A 22,840-nucleotide genomic window follows, 5' to 3' on the forward strand; every position below is an offset into this window, starting at 1 on the left:
TCTTGGCCAATGGGTTAATGAATTATTTACCAAAACTGGTTCATATTTATCAGGTAAATTTTGTTAGAGGTAGGTATTCAGCAGACAATATAGTTTATTTCATTAATTAATGTGGCAAAACAACAAAATAACCAACCAATGGTTGTATCTTTAGATGCTGAGAAGACATTTAATCATGTTGAATGGAAACTTTTGTTTAAAGTATTGGGAAAATTTAATTTTGGCCCTTTTTAAAAAAAAAGTAGAGGTTGGGTTAAGGCTTTATATGCGGGACCTACAGCAAGGGTGTTAACAAATGGTCAGATTTCAAAATCCTTTAACTCGTGCTACAATGTTGCCCTCTTTCACCTACTTTATTTGCTTTAGTAATTGAACCTTTAGCTCAGGCAGTTCGACAAGATTTAGGTATTAGGGGAATTAGTGAAGGAAAATGAATATATAATTAGTTTATTTGCAGATGATGTTTTGATATACTTAACTGACCCAAAGGTTTCATTAAAGTCATTACAGGAAATAATTGACCAATCATTTGTTTTACTGTCGTAGACTATAGAAACAAAGATGGCAATTGCTCTTCTTTTGTATCTAACCACATTTTCCCCTTCCAGGTGTTAACTGGTGTGAGAAAAATGGGCAGGTAAATGGTGGATGTGAGCACCTGTGTCTTCCAGCACCACTCTTTCACCAAAGTACACCTGCGCTTGTCCCGATGGCATGCAATTGGGGCCAGACATGAAGCGCTGCATTAAAGGTTTGTTTTCTTTGTAGTCTTTATTGGGCGATCTGAGATATTGAAAATTATTTAAAATGGATATTCAGTTGGATCCAAGATTACGTTTATTGGGTATGATAAGGCTCCACTTATTGATTTAAGAATGCCTGAACCAGATTTAGCTTTATTAAAGTTAGCTTTAGCAGTAGCAAGAAAATGCATAGCTGTTACATGGAAGAATGATGCAAAACTAAATTTGCAAACATGACATAATGAATTACAGTCTTGTATTTAGAAAAGTTTACAATGTGAAAAATAATTTTTTATTGATACGTGGGGAGTATATTTGAAATGGATGACTAAAGAAATTAATTAACTGTAATAAGTTTGGCACACCAGTCAGAATATTGGTTTTTGTTGCAAGTTTTTTTTGGGGGGGAGGGGGGAATTGGGGAAAGTTTTTTTTAGGATTTTTAGTGGGTTTTTTTTTAAAATGTTAGAGGAGGGAGGGGGAGGGGTTAGAGTAATTTTATGTTTTTCTTTGTCCAATTTGAAAAATTAAGTAATTTTTTTTAAATCATGCCAACCTTGTTCAGTGCCATTCTATACTCTAAATGGGCTCTTTACATAACTAAATGAATGTTAGAGATAACCTTCAATGAAGGGACCATCTCACTGCATTAGGCAATATGCAATATCTTATTGCAGACGTTTTAATTGGAATGCAAATTATACCCACAAGAGCAACAGGTTTCAAAATGAATTTTATTGAGCTGATCGCTGGAAAAACAATGCAAGGAAAAAAATAGAGCAATTTATACAGTCACACCACTCAACATTCAAGACAATCCTTTAGTCAAAGTTGGATTCATTCACACCAATGTGATGTGAAGACAGACTACATTTAAGTTGAGCAGGGCAACTTTAATAGCAGCTCCTGATTTAAATGCCCATTATCAACTCATTTTAAAAATGGCAAGTTTCAAAAATAAGTTCACATTTACTGAAACACCAGTGATTATGGCACCAGAGGTAGCAAGGGGTTACACAGAACATTTAACAGAAGTTCAAAAGATTAACCAATACATCCTGTTATTGAACCACTTGTAGTTGAGCACAGCCAGAGAGGCACTTGGACGTGTTAGCATGTGCAGCAGTTCTGTAAATGTTACAAGTACCTAGCCACTGCCCTGCACCCTTCAGGTTTGGGAGAAGGGGACAAGGTAGTGAACCACATTCGCAACAGAATCACACCGATTAGTGCATGGAAGGGTGTCACAACTTGGCCAGTTTCAGCGGCATGCAGCATCCTAGAGCAGGAGCACGCACATGGCCAATTTTGCTGAAGTGGGCATGCTGTTAGCCAACACGATGGAAATGTTGTCTGGCAGTGTGGAGGCAACCCTGCAGTCCTTCAATGGTATAGATTCTGCTTTAGAATCTAATTTTTCAAAACCATTTTTATTTCTTAAATATGTTCTCTAGTTGTAACAAGAAAGACAGCTATTGTAAACATTTACATTTAAAAAAATAGGAAAGTAAGATAGTTTAGTTGGGCACAAATTTTAATTCAGTCCAGTGCATTATGAAATTCAGCACCCCCCCCCCCCCAAGTATTTCAGCTATTGGCACTCTCCATATTGCACTGTGAGAGTCAGCGGCTTTATAATTACTCCAGAAGACAAATAAATAAATTAAACATCAACATTGCAAATTATTAAACATTTCCTTCAAAAAAATGTACAATTTACAGTTATTTACAAGTTAAAGAGTGAGCTAGATACAAGCTTTTTTGTCTGGTACCAACCCTTGTAAAGAGGGATGGCCTTAGCTATGAAGGGGCACCAGTGACCATCTCACTGCTGCTGTGGAACAAGGTCTACTAGAATTAAGTGCTCGACAAACATTTCTTCAGGAGAAAACAATGCACTCCAGCATTACAACTATTGGAGTGAATTGTGAAGGAACCATAGGACATTGCAGTACAGAAACTGCCATCTTTGGCCTTCTAGTTTACAATGACCCGCACCCAATCCATAGCCATCCACATCCTCCCATTCACGTACCTTCCCAAATTCTTCAATGTTAAAATCGAGCCTCCATTCACACTCCCACCACACTGAAAAACCTTTAGGTTCAAGGTTGGACATAAATTTGCACTCGATCGAATAACATCCTTAAAGTCACTATTTCAACAGCAGTGGTATTGAAACAGCAGTGGTATTGAAACAGCAGTGGTATTGAAACAGCAAGTGCCCCTTATCCATAGGCCAGCCTCAAACCAATACATGAGGAAGCCAGTCAGGAAAAGAAAAATTCCAGCTCACTCATGTATTGACCTTGCTGTACACAAATATTTACAAAAACATACAAATTAAGACATACCCTGAACTGATATATATATATATATATATGTTTATATAAAATCAAATCTGCACTTTTATATTCAAATCTTATCCTTTTTACATTCAGTAGATTAACCCACACTTTATCAGTGTCCATTTTTGACCACATCAGATGCACATATCTTCAACAAGCATCTCAAATGAGTCCTGAAAGGTTCCTTGCATTCAGAGATCATAATATTTGAAGTTGGATTTCATTTTTAAGAAAAACCACAATATAAAATCCATGGCAAATGGCACTTCAATTAAAAAAAAACAACGGAGTGGCTCTGCCGAAGAAAGAAATGAAAGGAGTGGTGTGTTGGATGGGCTGAACAGTACATCTGACATTCCAGGTTGATTGACAGTGTTGCTTTCATGAGGCACTTTGCAGGCAGGTTCTTGGTGTCAAGCACTGTAGTCCTCCAAGCTTACAACTGCTCTCTGCAAAAATAAAAAAGATTTTGTTTAGCTTCATGCAACAAAAATTACAAATAGGTCAGGTCCTGACCCATTCAGAAGATTGCAAATTCAGAACCATAGTTCTGAGATTCAAATCCTGCTTAGGTTCAGTACAGTGAAGTTGTGGACCAGCAGCTCGATATTCAAGACTAAATGATCCAGAGATACCATTTTAAATCTCAAGACAACAATTCAAGCTCCATAATCTGGTAGCTTGTTGCAAAAACATATCCAATTCACAAAAAGCCTTCAGAGACAAATCAATCTTTGCCCGTTAAGACTCCAAATTCATGAATACAGTCAGCTCAGCCCAAAACCATGTCAACATTGGCATTTGTTTATGGTGAGGAGGTGCTTAGCACCTTAAAAAGGAATACTTGAGAAAATAGCTTGGTAACAAAAAAAGGTACACATAATAAGGTAGGCAATGCGGTACATGGGATAGATGGATCGAAGAGACAAAAATAAAATTAGTGCAGAAGGAATCTAACCTGTAGTCCAACATCAGTCTTGATGGAACAAGCCAATCAGAACCCACCAGTCTGTCACCTTCACTGAAGGTTCCAGGGTTTGGCTCTGACAATAGCTTGGAGAATTACATGACTAGTCTTTCACTTTTCACTCCAGGAGGGGCCAATGCAGCTTAATTTATTTCACTAGACAACTGGGTCCACTTCCACTTGATAGGAAACATTAAGTAGCAATTTCTCACCGTGGGGTACAAGTAGCCAACTTGGTTACGGCTGATGTGGACCTCATCCTCTTCAGTGGTCTTCTGGTAGACAGGGTTATCAAAGTTGATGCTGTTGGTGTTTTTCAGCCTCCAGTTTTTCCAGATGAAATATACAGCAGTACCGAGCAGTGCCAGGATCGCTGGAGAAGGTAGAAGAGCACTTCATTTATTACCTTCCTGGAGTCACATATTAAAGGGCAGCACATTCCAGTTTGGAGGACAGATTTCCTGATCCTCATTTCTATTGAGAAGCAGCAAACGCTGGCCATCTCACTGTCGCAACATAACTCTAGGTAACACCTTCCTGGGAGGAGAGGGCAGTGGCCGACTAGTTTGAAAACCAGAACCACATGAAAGTCTGCAAACACCGTGGTTGAAATAAAAACACAATGCTGGAGAAACTCAGCGTGTCAGTGTACCTTACCTTGATGAAGGGCTCAAGCCCTAATCATTAGTTCTTTTTTTTTTTTAATTTTAACAAAGGACACCGTTTGACCTGGTGAGTTTCTCCAACATTGTTTTTACTTTTGGGCTTGAGTTCATACCTTGAGCACATACCACTTGTATGTTGTTTTTGCACAAGGGACTGAAGAACACTGTTCCCGTCCAGTTGTACTTAGACAATTGGATTATAATAAACTTGAATAATCCCCAGGGTAATCAGTTGGAATCTACACAAATGTTAGGGCTGCAGTTTAATTTCCCCAATTAGTCTGGATTGAACGTACCTAACGGTAGAACAAACCACAGCGCGTTAGTTCCTTGATGGTTTGTAGCAGCTGCCTCAGCTGCTACCTCACTTCGCTCTCCTGAAAGGGAAAACAACAGTCAGAGACCCAAACGCAATTTGGAGAAAAGAAAAACCCTCACAATTGCTTCACAGAACTAGTTAAGAAATGCACCTTTATGGGAAATGGTGAGCAGTTCATGGACAGTGGGAAGTGTGGTGGGATCTGCACGAGGTGTTGCGACGTTGGCAGGTTTGGAGCTATGGGTGGTCACTTTCTTGGCTGTGGTGGGGTTGGCTGCCATGATGGTCTGACCACTATGACTCGATGTTTTTTTTCCTGTGGTTGACGTGACAGTAGGTTTGATGTCAGCTGGAAAAAATAAGACAAAATGGTCAGTAATGTGCACCATTTGGCAATCTGGTCTCTATTACCATTTAAGGCAGAGAATATGGGATTTTGAACAATTTCTTTCGATTACAAGAAAGAAATGCATATCCACCAAGCAGTATTCCTTTCAAAGGACTTCTTGGTTTCTCACTCCTACAATCAAACCACTTTCTTGCTCCACTGTGCCCTCCCCTTTATAATCCAGCCATGATACATTTAGATCACTCCACTGATGGGAAGATTTTGTTCTTCCTGCCACTTGTAATGGGACCATTCCCCCCCCCCCCACAAAAAAACTAAAAGCTGCTCTCCAAACACATGATGTTGCAGGACATGCTCCTCAATTAAAACAAAAATCTGCATCTCAGATCGCCCCACAATAGACCCAATAAAGACTACAAAGAAAACAAACCTTTAATGCAGCGCCTCATATCTGGCCCCAATTGCATGCCATCAGGACAAACGCAAGTGTACTTTGGTGAACGAGTGGTGATCTGTGGTGCTGGAAGACACAGGTGCTCACATCCACCATTAACTTGCCCATTTTTCTCACACCAGTTAACACCTGGAAGGGGAAGGGAAAAATGTGGTTAGATACAAAAGAGCAATTGCCATCTTTGTTTCTATAGTCTACGACAGTAAAACAAAATGTGCATCAAGAACATCGTCTCATGTATTCCATTAGAAAAAATAACATATAGTTTAAGAAATAATATTGAAATATTCGAACAAGTATGGGAGCCTTACATTAAATACAATAGCGAAAACCTACCGGGAACAAACATTACCTAAGTTGATGGAAGGAGAAGAGAAGAAAAGAATGGACTCAGTAGAATTTCTGGTGTATTTTTGTTGAATGACAACATTGTCTAACTGAATTAATGCAACCTAGATTGTATAACTAAAATGGATGAGAGGGGGGGGGGATGGGGGGGTGGCTTGGGAGGAGGGAGGGGGGAGGGAGAAAAAGTCACTGTAAATGTGTGGAAAAGAAAAAGTGTATATCATGGCTATTGTGATTTATGGTGTGAAAAATAAAAAATTAAAAAAAAAAAAAAAGAACATCGTCTCATGTCAACCACACAAGATTATGGTAACCAAATGATTGGTCAAAGAGCAGGAGGCTCTGACTATTCTCCCTCAGCCCAAGGACAAAACTGTTGAAAGCATATTCAATGCAACAGTAATTATAATAGGTGGGTTGTTTGTATGGTGTCTGTACACAAGAGTTCAATCTATTGGGGACAATCTGAAGAAAAGCATTGTCACGGACTACCAAGAATGCCAGACAGCAAGGGCATTGTGTCTATCTGCAGGTGCTTGCCTTTGGGTTACCTATGGCCAAAAGTAACTTGCAATCAAGAGCAAGTGGACCTCCAAAGAACTATGGCCTGGTGTAAAACACTAAAGTCTGCAGACACCATGAATGAAGTAAAACCACAATTGCTGGAGAAACTCAGCTGGCCAAACAGCGTGCTTTATATAGCAAGGATAAAGATATGTAACCAATGTTTCAGGCATGAGCCCTTCAAGATATGAGCAAAGTGTAGGCAGACAGCCAAACAAAATGGTGGGAGGGTGGGGGAAGGAGGGGATCCCAGCCCAACAGGCAGGAGGTAATAGGGAGGGGAGGGGGAGGGATGGTTCTGCTAATGGAGCTGGAGGAACAAAAACAAAGAAAGGGAAGGGGGAGAGAGAACAGAGAGTAGGCTACCAGAAACCTACAAGAAGTCAATGTTAATGCCATTCATTTTTAACTAGAGTCCTATTTAGTATTTTTTTTATAAAAAAAGGCAAATCTTAACTAGCAACCAACCTTTGGGCTGTCGAAGATGGTGATAGAGGACAATGTCTTGGGGAACATCCAGATTCTCAATGACTGTGAGAATGTCGCTCCCAGTGAGCCTGTTGGCACTGAAAATAGCCTCGTGATCCATATCAGTCCAGAAGACTTTATCCTAAAATCGGGAGGGAGGGGAGATAAGAAATATTAATAAAGCCAATCAGAGAGGTGTGTGTGTGGGTGGGTGGGTGGGTGGAGGAGGGGGGGTGGTTTTGAAAGTGTAATGAACATATTCAAGACTCCAGGCAATAAAGAACAAAACTGATATTTTCCAAATTTATAAACCTTTTAAATCATCGTAAATGCTGTCGTATAGGATCATACTCAAAACTTTAAAATTTCACCTTTAAAATGGGTCGTCCTATACAAAGGATCTACAATTCTTACACAGACAACTGTTGCAACACCACCGCTATCTTCCTGCTGGCTCCAGTGCAATCTCATGCATGCCCCACATCAGTTATTTGAAGTCTCAGCGCTCCTCAGCAGGGTCCACTCGCCCAGTCTGACTGCCATCGGCTTAGTACAGGCTGTAAACAGCCTGTACAGGAGCCGACAGTGGTTTATTTCAAAATATCCAAACCCTTATTGTGATTTGCTTTTAACAGCATCCACTAGTTAGTGGATTTTTGGGGGGGGAAGGAGTCATCTTGTACAAAACCACCAATTAGGTAGAAATTCCAGGGTTGTCCTATACAACGGCATGTACAGCATTTAAAAATCCTAGATTGTGGCTCAGAATTTATAACAAAAGGTTTCACTTGGAGATAACCAGCCACAAGCGAGCCAGGTTTTTCTAATCAACAGTTGTTTAATCTTACTGCATGTACCCACTCACCTCAAACAGAGCCAAAGAAAAAGGATGAGCTAGCTTGTCTTCAGAGATGATCAAGGTCTTCCTGTTGTCTCCAGTAACACCAATACTTGACAAAGTGTGAAGTTTAGAGTCCACCCAGTAGAGTCGCTGATTCACCAAATCTGGAACAAAAGCCCATCATGCACTGCCTCAATACGTTATTTAGGACCCGAAGTGAAATATTCTCATGCAATTTAAAATGACTTTTAAAGAATCATTAAAAATATTCCAGAAAATACTGCAGTGAAGGCCAATGGAAAAAAGTTCATGGTTAAGAGAAATATTTTAAAGTAGAGGAATTAAGAGATTTGGGGGAAAAAGCCAGGTAGGTGGAGACTAGTCTATCAACCATGATCACATTGAATAGCGGAGCAGGCTCAACGGGACTCCTGCTCCTATTCCTTATGTTCTTATACGGAGGGAGTCAAACTGATGGTCCATTTATGCTCAAAAAAAGTTACAAAATCAAGCTCTAAAGACTCACCCAAGGTGATTCCATTTGGCCACTTGATCCCTTCACTAACAAGGGTCATACGATCCACTCCATTCAAACCACCTTTCTCAATCTTAGCAGGTTCTCCCCAATCACTCCAATACAAAAAGCTAAGAGGGACAAAGAATCATTAAATCAGACCACTCTGTTGACTGGATAGCGATCCAAATCAAAATTTTAAAAAAAGTTATCCAAACACTTTGTTCTCAAAACACCAAATGGTCACCTGGAGGCTTTCTTGGCTGTCTAAATGCAGGACATGTGCAAAAATGCTTAGGTCTTGCATTTGTGAAAAAGAAAACTTTCAGCTTGAAAACTTGGGGAGAATTAGGGAGAGAGAAAAAGGTTTCCTTTCCCAGTCGCCTTCATGTTCACAGATGCTGCCCAATCTGCTGAGTGTTGCCAGCATCTGAAGTTTTTCAAATGTCCATTCTCACAGCTCCACACTTCTAACCACCAAGAGACATTACCAATTTTTGCAAAACTATTTTTTAAAAATTTTCCTCAGCTACAAATTAATGCTGCATGGTTAGCACAACACCGTCACAGCACCAACTACTTGGGTTCAAATCCCGCGCTGTCTGTAAGGAGTTTGTGCATCTCCCCATGCCTGTGTGGGTTTCCTCCCATTCTTCAAAGTGTACCAGGGTTGTAGGTCAATTGGGTGTAATTGGGCTCGTGGGCCAAAAGGGCCTGTTACTATGCTGTAGGTCTACATTTTAAAAAAAATGACTAATTTCTCCAAATTTGCCCAAGAAACAATGTCTTGGTTAATGTGCAAATTTAAAGGACCCCATATACAATCTTTCACATAGATGCTGCTGTTAAAATCTACGGTTGCTGTGAGACCTGCTGGGTTCCTCCAGCATTTTGGTGTTTCTATCACAATAACAGCGTCTGCAGACTATTGTGTTTCACTATAAACTAATCCTCAATTTGGTTTCAGGAGCTGTACTTACCCATGAACTGGATCCACCACAATGGCCCTGGGCTTTGATATGTTTTTTTTGAAGAGAATTTTTCTCTTTGTTCCAGCTGTATTCGCTACAGAGACTGTACTGGCAATGAAATCTGTCCAGTAAATATTCTGGTGAATCCAGTCTACAGCCAAACCTTCAGATGCCCCAATCTCTGTCTCAATCACTGTAGAATGATGGGAAGAGTTCTCAGCCTTGTCCATTAGAGCACTGGAGGAAGACAAAGATTTGCTGGCGGTTAGAGATTCAACTTCAATCCCCCAGAAATCGAGACACAACAAAAGATGCATTCACTCTAGCCATCAATTTTAACAATTTCCGAGTTGTGGGGGCCTAGAATGCCTTGCCAGGGTGGTGGTGGAGGCTGAAACATTAGGGGCACAGGCACATGGATGGAAGAAAAATAGAGGGTTACAGAGTAGGGTTGAGTGGGTGTTTTTTTTTTTAAAAAAAAACCCTGGGTCAACTCAACAACAAGGGCTGAAGGGCCTGTAATGTTCCATGTCCTACACTGAAATCCAAACCCAATCTCTCAATCAAGAGTCTTAAATCAATCAGGATCACGCAATCTAACCCCTATTCACTGGTGCCAATCGGCAGACAGAATCTCACCTGAAGATTTTCTTTTCATGTAGGTCAGCCCAATAGATTTTGTTTGTGGCTACCTCCATGTCTAGTGCCACAACGTGCTTCAGGCTGGGGATCAGCTGAGTGTACTCACTTCGGTCAAGAGTCAGTTTCCTGACTTCATGCCGGCTGGTGAAAAATAAATATGCTACAGCTCCTGAAAAGAATTCAAAGTGGTAAACATTATATTCAGCCAGTTCATACAAACACACCGATTAAAAAGCTCAGGTTAGGTCAACAAGACTACGTCACTAGTCTGTGCATTGCACCACAGGCGCCGACCTCCATGAAGGTTACATAACGACCGACAGTGCTGATCACCAATGAAGACGTGGACTTTCTAACCCCGTGCTCCCAAGTAAGTGTAGAGTGTCAGGCGTCTGACCTTGAGCGTTGGCAGTAAGCGATGAACTCCATGTCACCATTTACAAAGGAAGCCTATTCTGGCTTCACTAACACAATAATATGCATGGTGAAGGCATTGCTAATCAAGTAGCCAATCCAACCAGCAGTGCACTAAGAAATAAGTTCTATTTAACCCAACAGAAAGATGCAGCAATTAACAACACAACAACTTCAATCACAACCTCGGTGGTTCTCACCAATTGCTTTGCACTGCCTGGTCACTGGATCCATGTGATAGCCTTCATTACACTCGCACTTGAATCCACCATCCAAGTTAATACAAATCTGACTGCAGGCATCTGGGTTCTCACACTCATCAATATCTGAAAGATAGATGTCAAAATCATTTCGCTTTTGTTCTTGCTTTTCTTTTGTGCCATAGAATTGTGGTGCTGGAAAGGAGGCCATACACACCTTCACATTTATCATCAACCAGTCGGAATCCAGGTCGACAGAGACACTCATAGCCGATCTTCAGATCTTTACAGATGTGTGAACAACCTCCATTCTCAATCAGGCATTCATTCACACCTGGACCAGATGTTACAAGAATGTCATTAACTCCAGTTTAACCCATTAACATCAGCTTCTCCATTTTCTGCTAGCCTACTCGCCATTCTCCCTCCCTTCCCCCTGTCCATACCTTGATGACAAAGGCCTCAAGCCAAAAATGTTGGTTCTGTATCTTTCTTTGCTACATAAAGGACACTGTTTGACCTGCTGAGTTCCTCCAGCGTTGTGTTTTTACTTGAACTACAGTGTCTCAGACTTCAGTGTTTTACTTCTAACCCATTCTTCCTGTTTAGTTACACCCCAGTGAGCAGAGATTCCTTGATCCATCCTCCTGCTGCCATCAACATTCTAGCTCACCTATGGATGAAACTAGCCTATCCCTCTTCAAGAGAAAGCATTCAACCCAAAATACTGACTATCAATTTGGATATCTCCTAGATCAGTGGTTCTCAATCTTTTTCCCCCCACCCCCCCTCACTCACACACCACCTTAAGTAATGTTTGACTAGCCGCAGAGCACCTACAGCATCCTAAGCGAGTGGGGGAAAAAGGTTGATAATCACTTCCCTAGATGCTCAACCTCACGGACACTACTACAGTGAAACCTCAGCAGATTGGAGCAGTGACTCAAACTAAACACCTCAGTAAATCCATTTTCTTTCAAGTAGAAATTGGACAGTAGCAGAAGTTGCAGTTAAATCACCATTTACCAGACTATAAGCAGTCAAATGTTCACCTTCCAAGAAGGTGACTACAAAAAGAACCCCAAAAAGTAACAACCAACATACCACATTCTTTCAGGGGTTCATCTGACCAGTCGCGACAGTCGCGCTGCTTGTCACAAACTTTGTCCAGTAGGATACATTCGCCACTCCTACATTTGAACTTGTGGGGACCATCACACCGGGTTACTGTAAACAAACACTTAGGAAAGTTAAACAAGAATCAACTACTTTGCAACCATAGTTTGACCCAATGCACTAAAAGTGGCAAAAAGACACCAGTTGATTATAGAACAAATAGGACAGTTCTTTAATAATTTCATCAACATCCAGGTTAAGGGAGAGGGGTGGAGGGAGGGAACCCATCATATCTTTATCTCCCCACAGTCCAAACACCTAGATAGGAACAGAAATAGGCCATTCAGCCTTTAGAGTCTACCCTGCCATTTAATCATCTGATCCATTCTACCACTCAGCCCCACTGCCCAGCCTTCTTCCCACAACCTTTGATGCCTTGGCTAATCGAGAACCTAGCCACCTTTCCCTTTAATGCACATGGCCTCTATAACTGCCAGATTTACCACTCCCTGGTTAAAGAGATTTATCCACATCTGTTCTGAAATTGTGCCCTCCTGTCCTTGATGCTCCCACCATGGGCAACAACCTTTCTGCATTCAAAATGTTTCAATGAGATTCCCCCTTACATTTTTCTAAATTCCAATGAGTACAGGCCAAGGGCTGTCAAACATTCCTCAAATGATAACCCTTTCAATGCTGAAATCATCCTTGTAAACAACCTCTGAACCCTCTCCAACATCAGCACATCCTTTCTTAAATAAGGAACCCAAAACTGCTCACAATTCTGCAAGGGAGGTCTCACCAGTACCTTATAAAGCCTCAACATCACATCCCTGCTCTTGTATTCTGTTCCCTTGAAATGAACACCAACATTGCGTTTGCCTTCTTCACCACCAACTTAACCTGCAAGTTTACCTTCAGGATATCTGCACAAGGACTTTGCATCTGGGCATTTTCAATTTTCACCCCATTTAGAAATAGTTTGTTTCTTCTACCAAAAGACCACAACTGCACCCTTTCTGACATTGTTTTTCATTTGCCCCTTCTCTGCCCATTCTCCTAATCTGCCAGAGTCCTTCTGCAGCCTCCCTGCTCTTTCACCTACCTTAGTACCATCTACAAACCTGGACACAAAGCCACTCATTCTAAATCAATGATTGTCAACAGAAAAAGCAGCTGTCCCAACACCAGCCCCTGTGGAACCCCACTAGCAATTGGCAGCCAACTAGAATAGGATGTCTATATTCCAACTCTCCGCTTTCTGCCAATCAGCCAACACTCCAGCCATGCTAGTGTGTTTCCAGTTATACCATACAGAACGCAAAGTCAGCTCCCATTCTGAAAATCTGCTCAAGTTTGACAAATAGATGAAGCACAGTGGATAACATGCTGTTACAGAGTCAGCGATCAGGACCAGGGTTCAAATCCTGTGCTGTCTGCAAGGAGTTTGGTCATTCTCCCTGGGTTTCCTCTCACCTTTCAAAAATGAATCAGGTGATGTAGGCTAATTAGGCAGCACAGGCTTGTGGGCTAAAAGGCCTGTTACCATGCTGCATGTCTAAATAATCTATGTATAATGAAGTCTATCAATATTCTCATTGTAATAATGAGCATCTAGGACTCACTTAAGATGGGCAGAATCTTCCAAATACAGAAAAATTCTTACAGAAGGAAAAGAATCCTCATTGAAAATATCCCAAGAATGGGACAAGTTTCTTTGCTTCAATTCTAGCTCCATAGTTAGAGATGCCTAGACTACAGCAGGGTTTCCAACCAGACCAAACTGATGTCCAGAGGAGACCAGTAAAAGAGTGGGATCCCAAGCTTTGCAAGGAATCCATTAAGTGACAGCCAGCCGTCTGCAATAGAAAATTGCATCTGGTCACATTAGCATGCAGCAAAATTCAGGTCTACACAACTGCAAAAATCTAAAAATTTGCAATATACAATTTGTACCAATGAACTTACTATTTACACAGCCAACTTCATCACTGCCGTCATGACAGTCAAGCTCCTTATTGCATTGTCGGCTTCCATGAACGCACATTCCATTGTCACATTGAAATTCATCAGGTTGACAAGTTGTCATTGCTTAAAAGAAAGAAAATCTAGATGAATACATTTGCAAGTAACCAGTTTACAAACTCTCATACCAATGCTCACAACATTTAGTTTTACAGGGAGGCCACTCAGCTCGTGAAGCAGACTTGTTTCTTTGCTATCCCTCAACTCTGCCAACACACCAGAACCTCAAATTTCTGTGCAAGTGTGCCATCAGACAGTGTTTACACAGTACAGGTACATTTTTGGGGGCAGGAAATCCTACTCCTGGGACTGTTGTAGCTCGTGTTAATTCTTGGGGTACATTTGGAAAACATACTGCGAACACTCACCACAGCCTTCCTCATCCAATTTATCCCTGCAGTCTGTATTGCCATCACAGCGCCATTTCAGATGAATGCACTCGCCACTGGTCGGGCAGTGGAATTCTAGGTTAGAGCAAGGATTGGGCCGCTCAAGTGTGGCTGCTTTCCCACAATTCTTTTCATCAGACTCATCGGTGCAATCAGGGTCATCGTCACAAGCCCAGAGCCTTGGGATGCAAGTGGTGTCTGTACATTGGAACATCTCAGGCCCACAGGTCCGCTGTGGACATCCCACTTCGTCGCTACCATCGGCGCAGTCATAGTCTTCATCGCAGATAAACTTCTGCGAGATGCAGTTCCCATTACGGCACTGGAACTCGTCATCTTTGCAAATACGGGCAGCTGTCAGGACCAGGAAAGAAAGCCATTGTAAGACAGGCTTTGCACTCGAGTGGTTAGGAACAGTTGAGCAAGGAGAAAGAAAATTCAGGATCACTTACGGCAATCTTCCTCATCCGATTTGTTCTCACAATCGACTTCAGAGTCACAATGCCAAAATTCTGGGATACACTTGTTAACACGTCCACCACAGCTGAATTCATGGGAACCACAGGTTTTATTCTCTGGAAAATTAACAAATTTAATGATGCGCAAAATAAACCAAAGCAGCTACAGGAGCACATCAACCTTAAATTCCATATTCAAGCACGGCTTTACCCATTCAGGCTAACCAGCCAATTTATTTTCTTGGTTCAGAAGTATAGATAATCAGATTTAAATTTGGTCAAAGCACAAGTAACTATTCTTTCCAAATACCTTTATCCCTTTTCCAATCATCCCTACACCATCACAGGACTAGTTCAGGTAAGCACATGAAAATTTAGCACAACCAAATCCAGTCTCCTAAAGGGATCAGTGGACAGACACAAGTAGAGATTTTAAAAAACCATTGTACTGTAGGCAGTTAATACCCTGGATTGGCATGCGCGAGTCTTTGGTTGGTGCATGCGCACAGAAATCAAGATGGCCGTGCCCAGCCTATGGATCCCAGAATGCTAACTAACAAGGACATACATTTTGGTTCTTACTTGCCCTGTATCCCTGTTTATGTTGTAGTTTATGAAGTACAACCAACAGTGTAAATTATATAATTTTTCCTTAATATTTTTTTTAATTTTGGTCACGTGTGCAGATGGACACAAGTCGCATAGGTCGCAAGTTGGGGAGTACCTGTAGGCAGCATTATAAACAGTGCAGCTGCCACTGAAGAACAAAAATATTCACTTACTGCATGTTTCTACTGACTCATCTGAACCATCTTCACATTCAGACTGGCCATCACATAACCAGTGTGCCCGAATACATTTTCCATCACCACACTTGAAGTGGTTGTTATCACAGCGTCCAGTTGCTGGTATCATGGTGACACGGGAAAAAGAGAAAGAACTGGTTAAGTATCAGAAAGGAATGTCATCTTCCCAGACACGTTCCAAAACCTCTCCCATTTCCTGCATCATTATAGCAAGTTTCTATCCACTAGCTGATGGGTTTACAGCTGCTTCAGGAGGCTGTTTATGCCAATTAACTCTTCCCCCCTACATACTCTTTTCCATCCCTGCCCCCCTCATTTTCCCCAAAGACCACTTGGGCAGTAATACTTTTGCTGAAAGTTACCAATTCACGTTTCTCAGCTGGAACAAGGCAGGGTAGGAGGGGGTAAAATCTGCAGCAAGTGTACAGAACGAGGTGATCAAGGGTGGACCAGAACTGAATGAACCCATACGAAGAGCACTAAACCTTTGAATTTGCAGTTTGCCTTTTCCCTATAACTATTGGTTTCTCCTAATGGACCAATTCATTGCACAGAAGGAATTTTCAACCATGGTATGTTCCTGTGACAAGTTGCCCTTTTCCACTTTCCTATTAATTTGTAAAATGAAACTAACAAAGGAAATACTCTAAACAATATTCAGAAGTTTCAGTATTTGTCCATTCCATTCTTTTTAAATCAAATTCAAATACAAATCACTCTTTTCTGACTACCTATAAACCTCATTCATTGGCAATCTTTCCTACTAAACCCATAAAAAAACCAACTCTTCAGTTAAGTTTAGCTCGAAAGTTTTGGTGGTGAGACAAGTCAGTATTTTGATTTAAATGTGGGAAAGTTTTCCCCTTGAAGAAAACATAAGCAAAACTTCCAACTCTGGTAGTTTCTTCGGTAAAGGAAACTTTTACCGACAATGACTCACCCAGATGAGTACAGTCATCTCAAATTCACATTCACCCATTCGCTGTTGAAAGTGGGCTGACAGCCTCACATGTCTGGATTGGCTCGTTAGTTATTACACATTTCATGGCCCCACCCACACTGCTTTAGAAGTTACTACACATCGAAAGTTAAAACAGGACGTTGGAAGCACGATATGTAATCACAACTAACTATAATCAAACTCCGATTATCTGGCCATTCCCTTTCATGCACATGCAAGTTGGAAGTGTCAATTTATAAACTACAACCTTTCCCCTTGCACATCAAAGGCAGTCCAAATACAGATCACTCTGCATATACATATCACTTTGCTACCAACTGAGCTGCACCCTTGGAAATCTACTGCATTCTCCCCGAGTATCCGAGCTTTTAGCAGGAGTCAGGAAAGAAGAAAAAGGACTCAGAAGTGTAATGCTAATTCCATCATCAAAAGTTCAAGGAGAAATGCACCAGAGACTTAACAGGAAAGTTACTACACATCGAAAGTTAAAACAGGACGTTGGAAGCACGATATGTAATCACAACTAACTATAATCTACAACCTTTCCCCTTGCACATCAAAGGCAGTCCAAATACAGATCACTCTGCAATTATCATCTCCATTTTTCCTTCAAAAATCCTAACTAAGAAATTAAAACCGCTATTTAATAAATGATTTTGTTTGAACAGAGATCTAAGTAATGGAGAAAGAAAGCAGATTTCTGATATATTAAGGATATGTCCATTATCCCAATGTTTTAGAAGATCAAAACAAGATGGGAATCTGGAATTCATCTTTAGAAATGCAACATTTTTTTAAGGGGAGGAAATAAAGGCCATTGGAATAGGAAATATAATTAGGGGGTAGTGATGAAGGCACCTATTGTACACAAGAATGGTAAACATAGAGCAATGCAAACCTTAATAAATGAAGTTTCCGAAGTTGCACTACCACCTACCAAAGGCAAGCGATGCACACAGAACAACACACGACCATAAATGTCTTGCATATAATCTTGGATCAATCTACACTGCTTGATCAGTCAATGGAATTACTTCCTTGTCACTCTGTCCCAACTCTTGCTGGATCCTTAAAAAGTTAGAGATTTCAACCCATAAAGAATCTTCAGGACTTCTTCAACTGGGAGTTCCCATGTACTAGATGGGGAAAAATACCAGTCAGCATGGGAATTACCCTCATTTTGTAACTTGCTGAAGTGATACCCTCAAGTGAAACACACGCACGTCTCACACAAATGTTTGAATTCACTGAAATGGCAAAAATTCAACGACACTCATTAACCACAGACACTGGTTAGTAATTTCTCATAATGGCACCTATTCATTATATTATGAAGTTTTCTTAAAAACACGAGTTATTGCATCTGATCGCTGGTACGAAGCCATCAACTTCTTGCCCCACAGGAAGCAGTGGCTAAACATTTCTCTGTAGTTGGGATTAATACCAAAAAGATGGGCACTTTAAAAAAAATAGGTCGATAGCTGTTGGGTCAGACCTCGTTCAGTTATCTTTGGGTAGAAGTTTGAAGTTTAGCAGCAGTTTCACACTTGGCATGGACGGCTCCAGCACCTCAAAAGGGACCGTCTGAACTACTGTAAACATTTTTTTTAAAACCTCACACAATAGCAAATATGAACATTTACAATTTTAAAAAAAATTATCATCTCCATTTTTCCTTCAAAAATCTGTTTAGCTGCAGCAAGAATTTCAGTACATGTACGAAGAACATGTATTATACAACAACATGATCTGATGAGACATTTAATCAATATTTACAACTACAGCCACCCACTCCCCACCCCCCCCCCCACCAAGCCTAGCATGGAACATTTATTCTCTCAGTTCCAAATTGAGTTCTACTGACATCAGCAAAAGTCTTCCAATGGGGCAACAAAAGCCTCACAATTTGGTGCACTCTCCTGGAAGAGAACCACTTTCTGAACTCCACCCCGCAGCCACTCCCCATTATAAAAAGGCATTTAATGCAGGAACGGTTGTAATAAATAATCAAGAAAGTACTCGGCACTTTGCCACAAGAGAATCCCCAGGTTACATCTGCAAGCTCAAACAACACGCCAAGTCCAATTTAGTGTGATCTCAACAATGGTCTGAAGAAAAATCTCACAGCTGACACCTTTATTCGGCCAGTGACTAGTATGTTCTCTGTAGTGTAAGATTCAAATGCAACAACCCAAACGTCAGCACCAACAGAGGTGTAGCTGTAACTGCACCATTACTACAAACACTTGCCAAGTATTTAAAAGTACAACACAAAAGTCTGCAGACACCATAGTTGAAGTAAAGACAATGCTAGAGAAACTCAGCAGATCAGTGCCCTTTATATAACAAATATTAAAAACATACATAATTGGCGTTTCAGACTTGAGCCCTTCATCAAGGTACCTCAATGAAGGGTTCAAACCCAAAATGTCAGTTATGTATCCTTTATCTTTCACCAGCTGAATTTCTCCAGCATTGCATTTTTACACCAAGGATTTTTAAAGTCTTCTTGCAGAGAATTATTCTATTCTTTTTTTAAAAAAGCTAATTTCTCAAGGGATTTGTTACTGGTTTGTATGTGCTGGGGATAACAAAGTTTTGTTGCCATCTCATCAATACCCAAAAGGCAGCTGAGACCATCAATGGTAACTTAGTCAACAAGACAGTTTGATCATACCATGCCAGCCAGCCAATCAGAGGCCACTCTTTGAAAAAGCATATAACAGCTTGTGCAAAGGAGTGGTTTGATTGTTCAAACCCTTCAGTTGTAATTTGTATAACCAAGGCGTGTGCGCAATCCAACAATGCAAATATAACCCAAAAATGCATGGAGACAAAGAGGAGAAACAAATCTCAGAACACAGTGGCTTTAGTAGTAGTGCTACAATTTCAGTCTCAGAAACTACATTCAGTTTTGACCTCGGGTGCTGCCTGTGTAGTTTGCATATTTTACAAGTTTCTCCTAAGACATGCTGGCTGCCAAGTTAATTGGCCTCTAACTTGTTCGATATTGGGAGGGTCAGAGTGATACAAATGAACACGTGAAGAATGGGCTGCAGTGGGAAAAGGTTTAGGGCTGCTCTGAAAATTGGAATTGTTTTATGCTGGTGGGCTGTCATCAGCATTAAAAAAATGAAATAAGCCAACTATAACCTTCATCCTGTTCAACAGCAGAGTTGATTGACTGTTCACATTTATTTCCTGTCCTAACCCAATGCCGGATAGTCATCTCGATTTCTTAACTTGGCTATTACTTTGAAGGAATGTTCATTCATAAAAGTTGTAGATTAATCATTTCCTTTTAATTTCCAACAGAAAGAAATCCAATTAAGATAGTGCAATGGCTTGCGCCTCAACAGAACCAAGAAACCAGAGTGAGACTCCTCCATTAAGGAAATAGAACCTCAAGAGCCGTTCAGCATTTTGTCCAAAAGCCAATTAATCCTCATTGCAAGCCCCTCCACTTCCCAAAACTAAGAGTACAGACAATTCCAGAAGCAAACAATTCATTAATAAGAGTTTCAGTTGACGCATTATATACTCTTTAATCCTCGGTTTGTAGAAATTAGCCAAGATGGTAAATGCATTCCCCAAATAGTGCAACGAGGCATGGCAAAGCATTTTCCAAATCCCACAAACAACAGTGATCAAATAATTTGGTTCAGGAATAAGAACCCAGCAAAACTGCCCACTCTTCAAACTATTGAATTGACAGAGACAGAATAAACACCCCAAAGACCCCGACAACAGCAGGGACTGTTCAGCCCCGATGTCATCAAATAAGTTTACACACCTCCGCAACCTACTTAAAATATTCAAAGGACTTTGCTTCCTGCTCTCTTAAGTGACCTTTTAAATAAACAGTTTATTTAGATTACAAGGACAATTTTTATTTAAAAGTGGATTGTCCCACGAGGGAAAATCCACCACATTCCATCACATAAAAACTCTAAGATCTTTCGACCTAAACTACAGCACCAGCTTATCTGGAACTGAATCATTACTTCAATCAATTGCCAAGGATTTACAAGCCTCATCACCGTTTATTACATGCGATCAATGGAATCTTATTCCTGAGAATTATTCTAATCTGACTTTAAAAGACTAATTCTCAAGGGAAATGTTACTCAATTTGTATGTGATGGTTTTTCTAAAAGTTGCAGGGTGAAACTACGCGGGCGGGCTCCTAGAATGAAGGGAGACCATGGACGGCACAGTCTAGAGGAGCCAAATAGCCAGTACTACGGTGGGTTGAACTACAATTCCCAGAGTTCTCCGCGCGGACCGCACCCGCGTGGCTTCGGCCACAAGGGGTTGGCCGCCAGTGCGGCGCTCTAATTGGCCCGCAAGCGAACAGGAGATCGGCGGACCACGCCTCCCGACCAATGAGAGGCGCAGCTCGCCGTCCCATTGACCGGAGTGTTCGCTCGAGCCCCCCGCGCGGGAGCGGAGTGTAAGGTGGAGGGGGGGATTTTTGCCGCCAAGTGCGGTCGCCTGGGAGGCAAACGAGAGGTGAGGCCATGCCCGGTGGTGGGGTACCTCATGGACCCCGCCGTGCCCCAGCCCCGCCGCCCGTACTCACCCTGTCACCGTGGGCTAACGCCGACCCCAACTCAGTCCCCCTCCTGCCTGCCTGCCTCCTTCACGGAGCACCGTCAGCCCCTCTCCCCGCGGCCACTCACCGTCCATAGCAGCCGGCACCACGATCGAGGCGAAGAGCAGCAGAGCCAGCGATCTCCCCATGTCGGCAACCGGTGCTCGGAATGTGAGCCGGCTCCCGCCCATCCGGGTATTTCAAAACCGGCTGCCAAACAGCCGGTGGTGTGATCGGCTGGCCACGCCTCCATTTAAAGGGGCTGCCACCCTCCTGCCAACACCCCTTTTAAAGGGACATCCTACCCCATTTAAAGGGACAAGCTACCCCTTACCCCACCCTTCCCACCAACACCCCTTTTAAAGGGATAAACTACCCACTACACCCCCATTTAAAGGGGCAGCCCCACTCTTTACCACCCACACCCCCCATTTATGTGGACAGTCCACCTGCCTTCCCACCAAAACCCCATTTAAATGGGCAGCCCCCTCCTCCATCCCTCGTTTGGTCAGGAGACACTTCAAGGCTTCACAAGCAAGCTCTCCTCACAAACATCCCCTGTACCAATCACAGGCTGGTGGAAAACACCAATCACATACAAGTGAGTGGAATCCTCAATAATAAAGCCCTCCTGGAGTCTGAACTCAAAATTGGAGAAGAATATGCTGCCCTTTCTCCTTGTAATAATTTGTACATTAGAATTAGAATTTCTTGCCATTGTTTATTCAAGAATCTGATGGCAGAGGGGAAGAAACAGTCCTTGTATCACTGAGTGCTAATCTTCAGACTCCTGTACTTTTTTCCTGCAAAGTTAAGAGGGCACGGCCTGGGAGTGGGGAACTTTGAGACTACTTTCTTAAGACACCTCCTCTTGTTGATGTTCTTGATGAAGTGAAGACTGGACTCTGTGTTAGCCTTTCCTATCCTGTGCTATTGGCATCTCCATACCAGGCAGAATGCCCTGTACAGTACACCTGTAGAAATTTGCAAGAGTCCTAACAAATCTCTGTAAACTCCTCACAAAGCTTAACCACTGGTGAGCTTTCTTCATGGTTAACAAATTGAAGTTCTTAACCCTCTCCACTGCTGACCCCTTGAAGAGGACTGGTTTGTATTCTCCTGATTTCCCCCCCTCCTGGTCCACAATCAGCTCCTTGATTTTGCTTTGTGCCACCACTCAACTAGCTGATCTCTCTCTCCCTCCTGTACGCTGTCTCATTGGCCATCTGTGATTCTGCTGACAACCATGGTGTCATCGGCAAATTTCCCAACCAGTGGGATACTGAGAGAAATTTATAAGGTGTTATTGATAGTAGAAAGGCTGTTGTGGTACAGTAGTGAGAAACAAACATTGACCTGATGGGACGAATGGCTGAATTCTGCACTTTGTACTGATGTACATGACAATAAACTCTGACACTCTTGCAACTGATGTAATTTATCTGGAGTCCTGCAGATTGGCGTGGGATCCATCTTCCACAGAATTATCTGCTGAAATAACAGCATTTGACAAGAGGCTCTTAATGTTTATAAGTTATTTTTGAAATTGGTGTTAATACATTTCAAACTTATAGTTTCAAATTAATTCACTCTCACTTGCATCACACCAATATTCCAGATCAGACAAATTCTTGCTTTAATATTCCCATTGTAATGCCCCATAATGTTTTGTCACTCCCGCTGT

The 22,840-nt window shown here is 41.7% G+C and overlaps 1 protein-coding gene across 1 annotated transcript; it reads right to left on the minus strand.

Annotated features, from left to right (window-relative positions):
* Positions 1-1,459: 1,459 nt before the first annotated feature.
* On the minus strand, positions 1,460-21,362 carry ldlra (low density lipoprotein receptor a). Its single transcript, XM_069927235.1, has 18 exons — positions 21,245-21,362; positions 15,578-15,700; positions 14,790-14,912; positions 14,317-14,691; positions 13,892-14,014; positions 11,912-12,034; positions 11,025-11,141; positions 10,808-10,933; positions 10,191-10,362; positions 9,561-9,788; positions 8,593-8,711; positions 8,091-8,230; positions 7,226-7,367; positions 5,822-5,974; positions 5,194-5,391; positions 5,020-5,100; positions 4,271-4,431; positions 1,460-3,540 (listed from the first exon to the last, which is right to left on the minus strand). The coding sequence occupies exons 1-18, from the start codon at positions 21,345-21,347 to the stop codon at positions 3,505-3,507; spliced, it is 2,643 nt and encodes an 880-aa protein (XP_069783336.1). The 5' UTR covers positions 21,348-21,362; the 3' UTR covers positions 1,460-3,504.
* Between the last annotated feature and the right edge of the window lie 1,478 nt (positions 21,363-22,840).

The sequence above is a fragment of the Narcine bancroftii genome, chromosome 3, assembly GCF_036971445.1.
Source record: "Narcine bancroftii isolate sNarBan1 chromosome 3, sNarBan1.hap1, whole genome shotgun sequence".
Lineage (NCBI taxonomy): Eukaryota > Metazoa > Chordata > Chondrichthyes > Torpediniformes > Narcinidae > Narcine > Narcine bancroftii.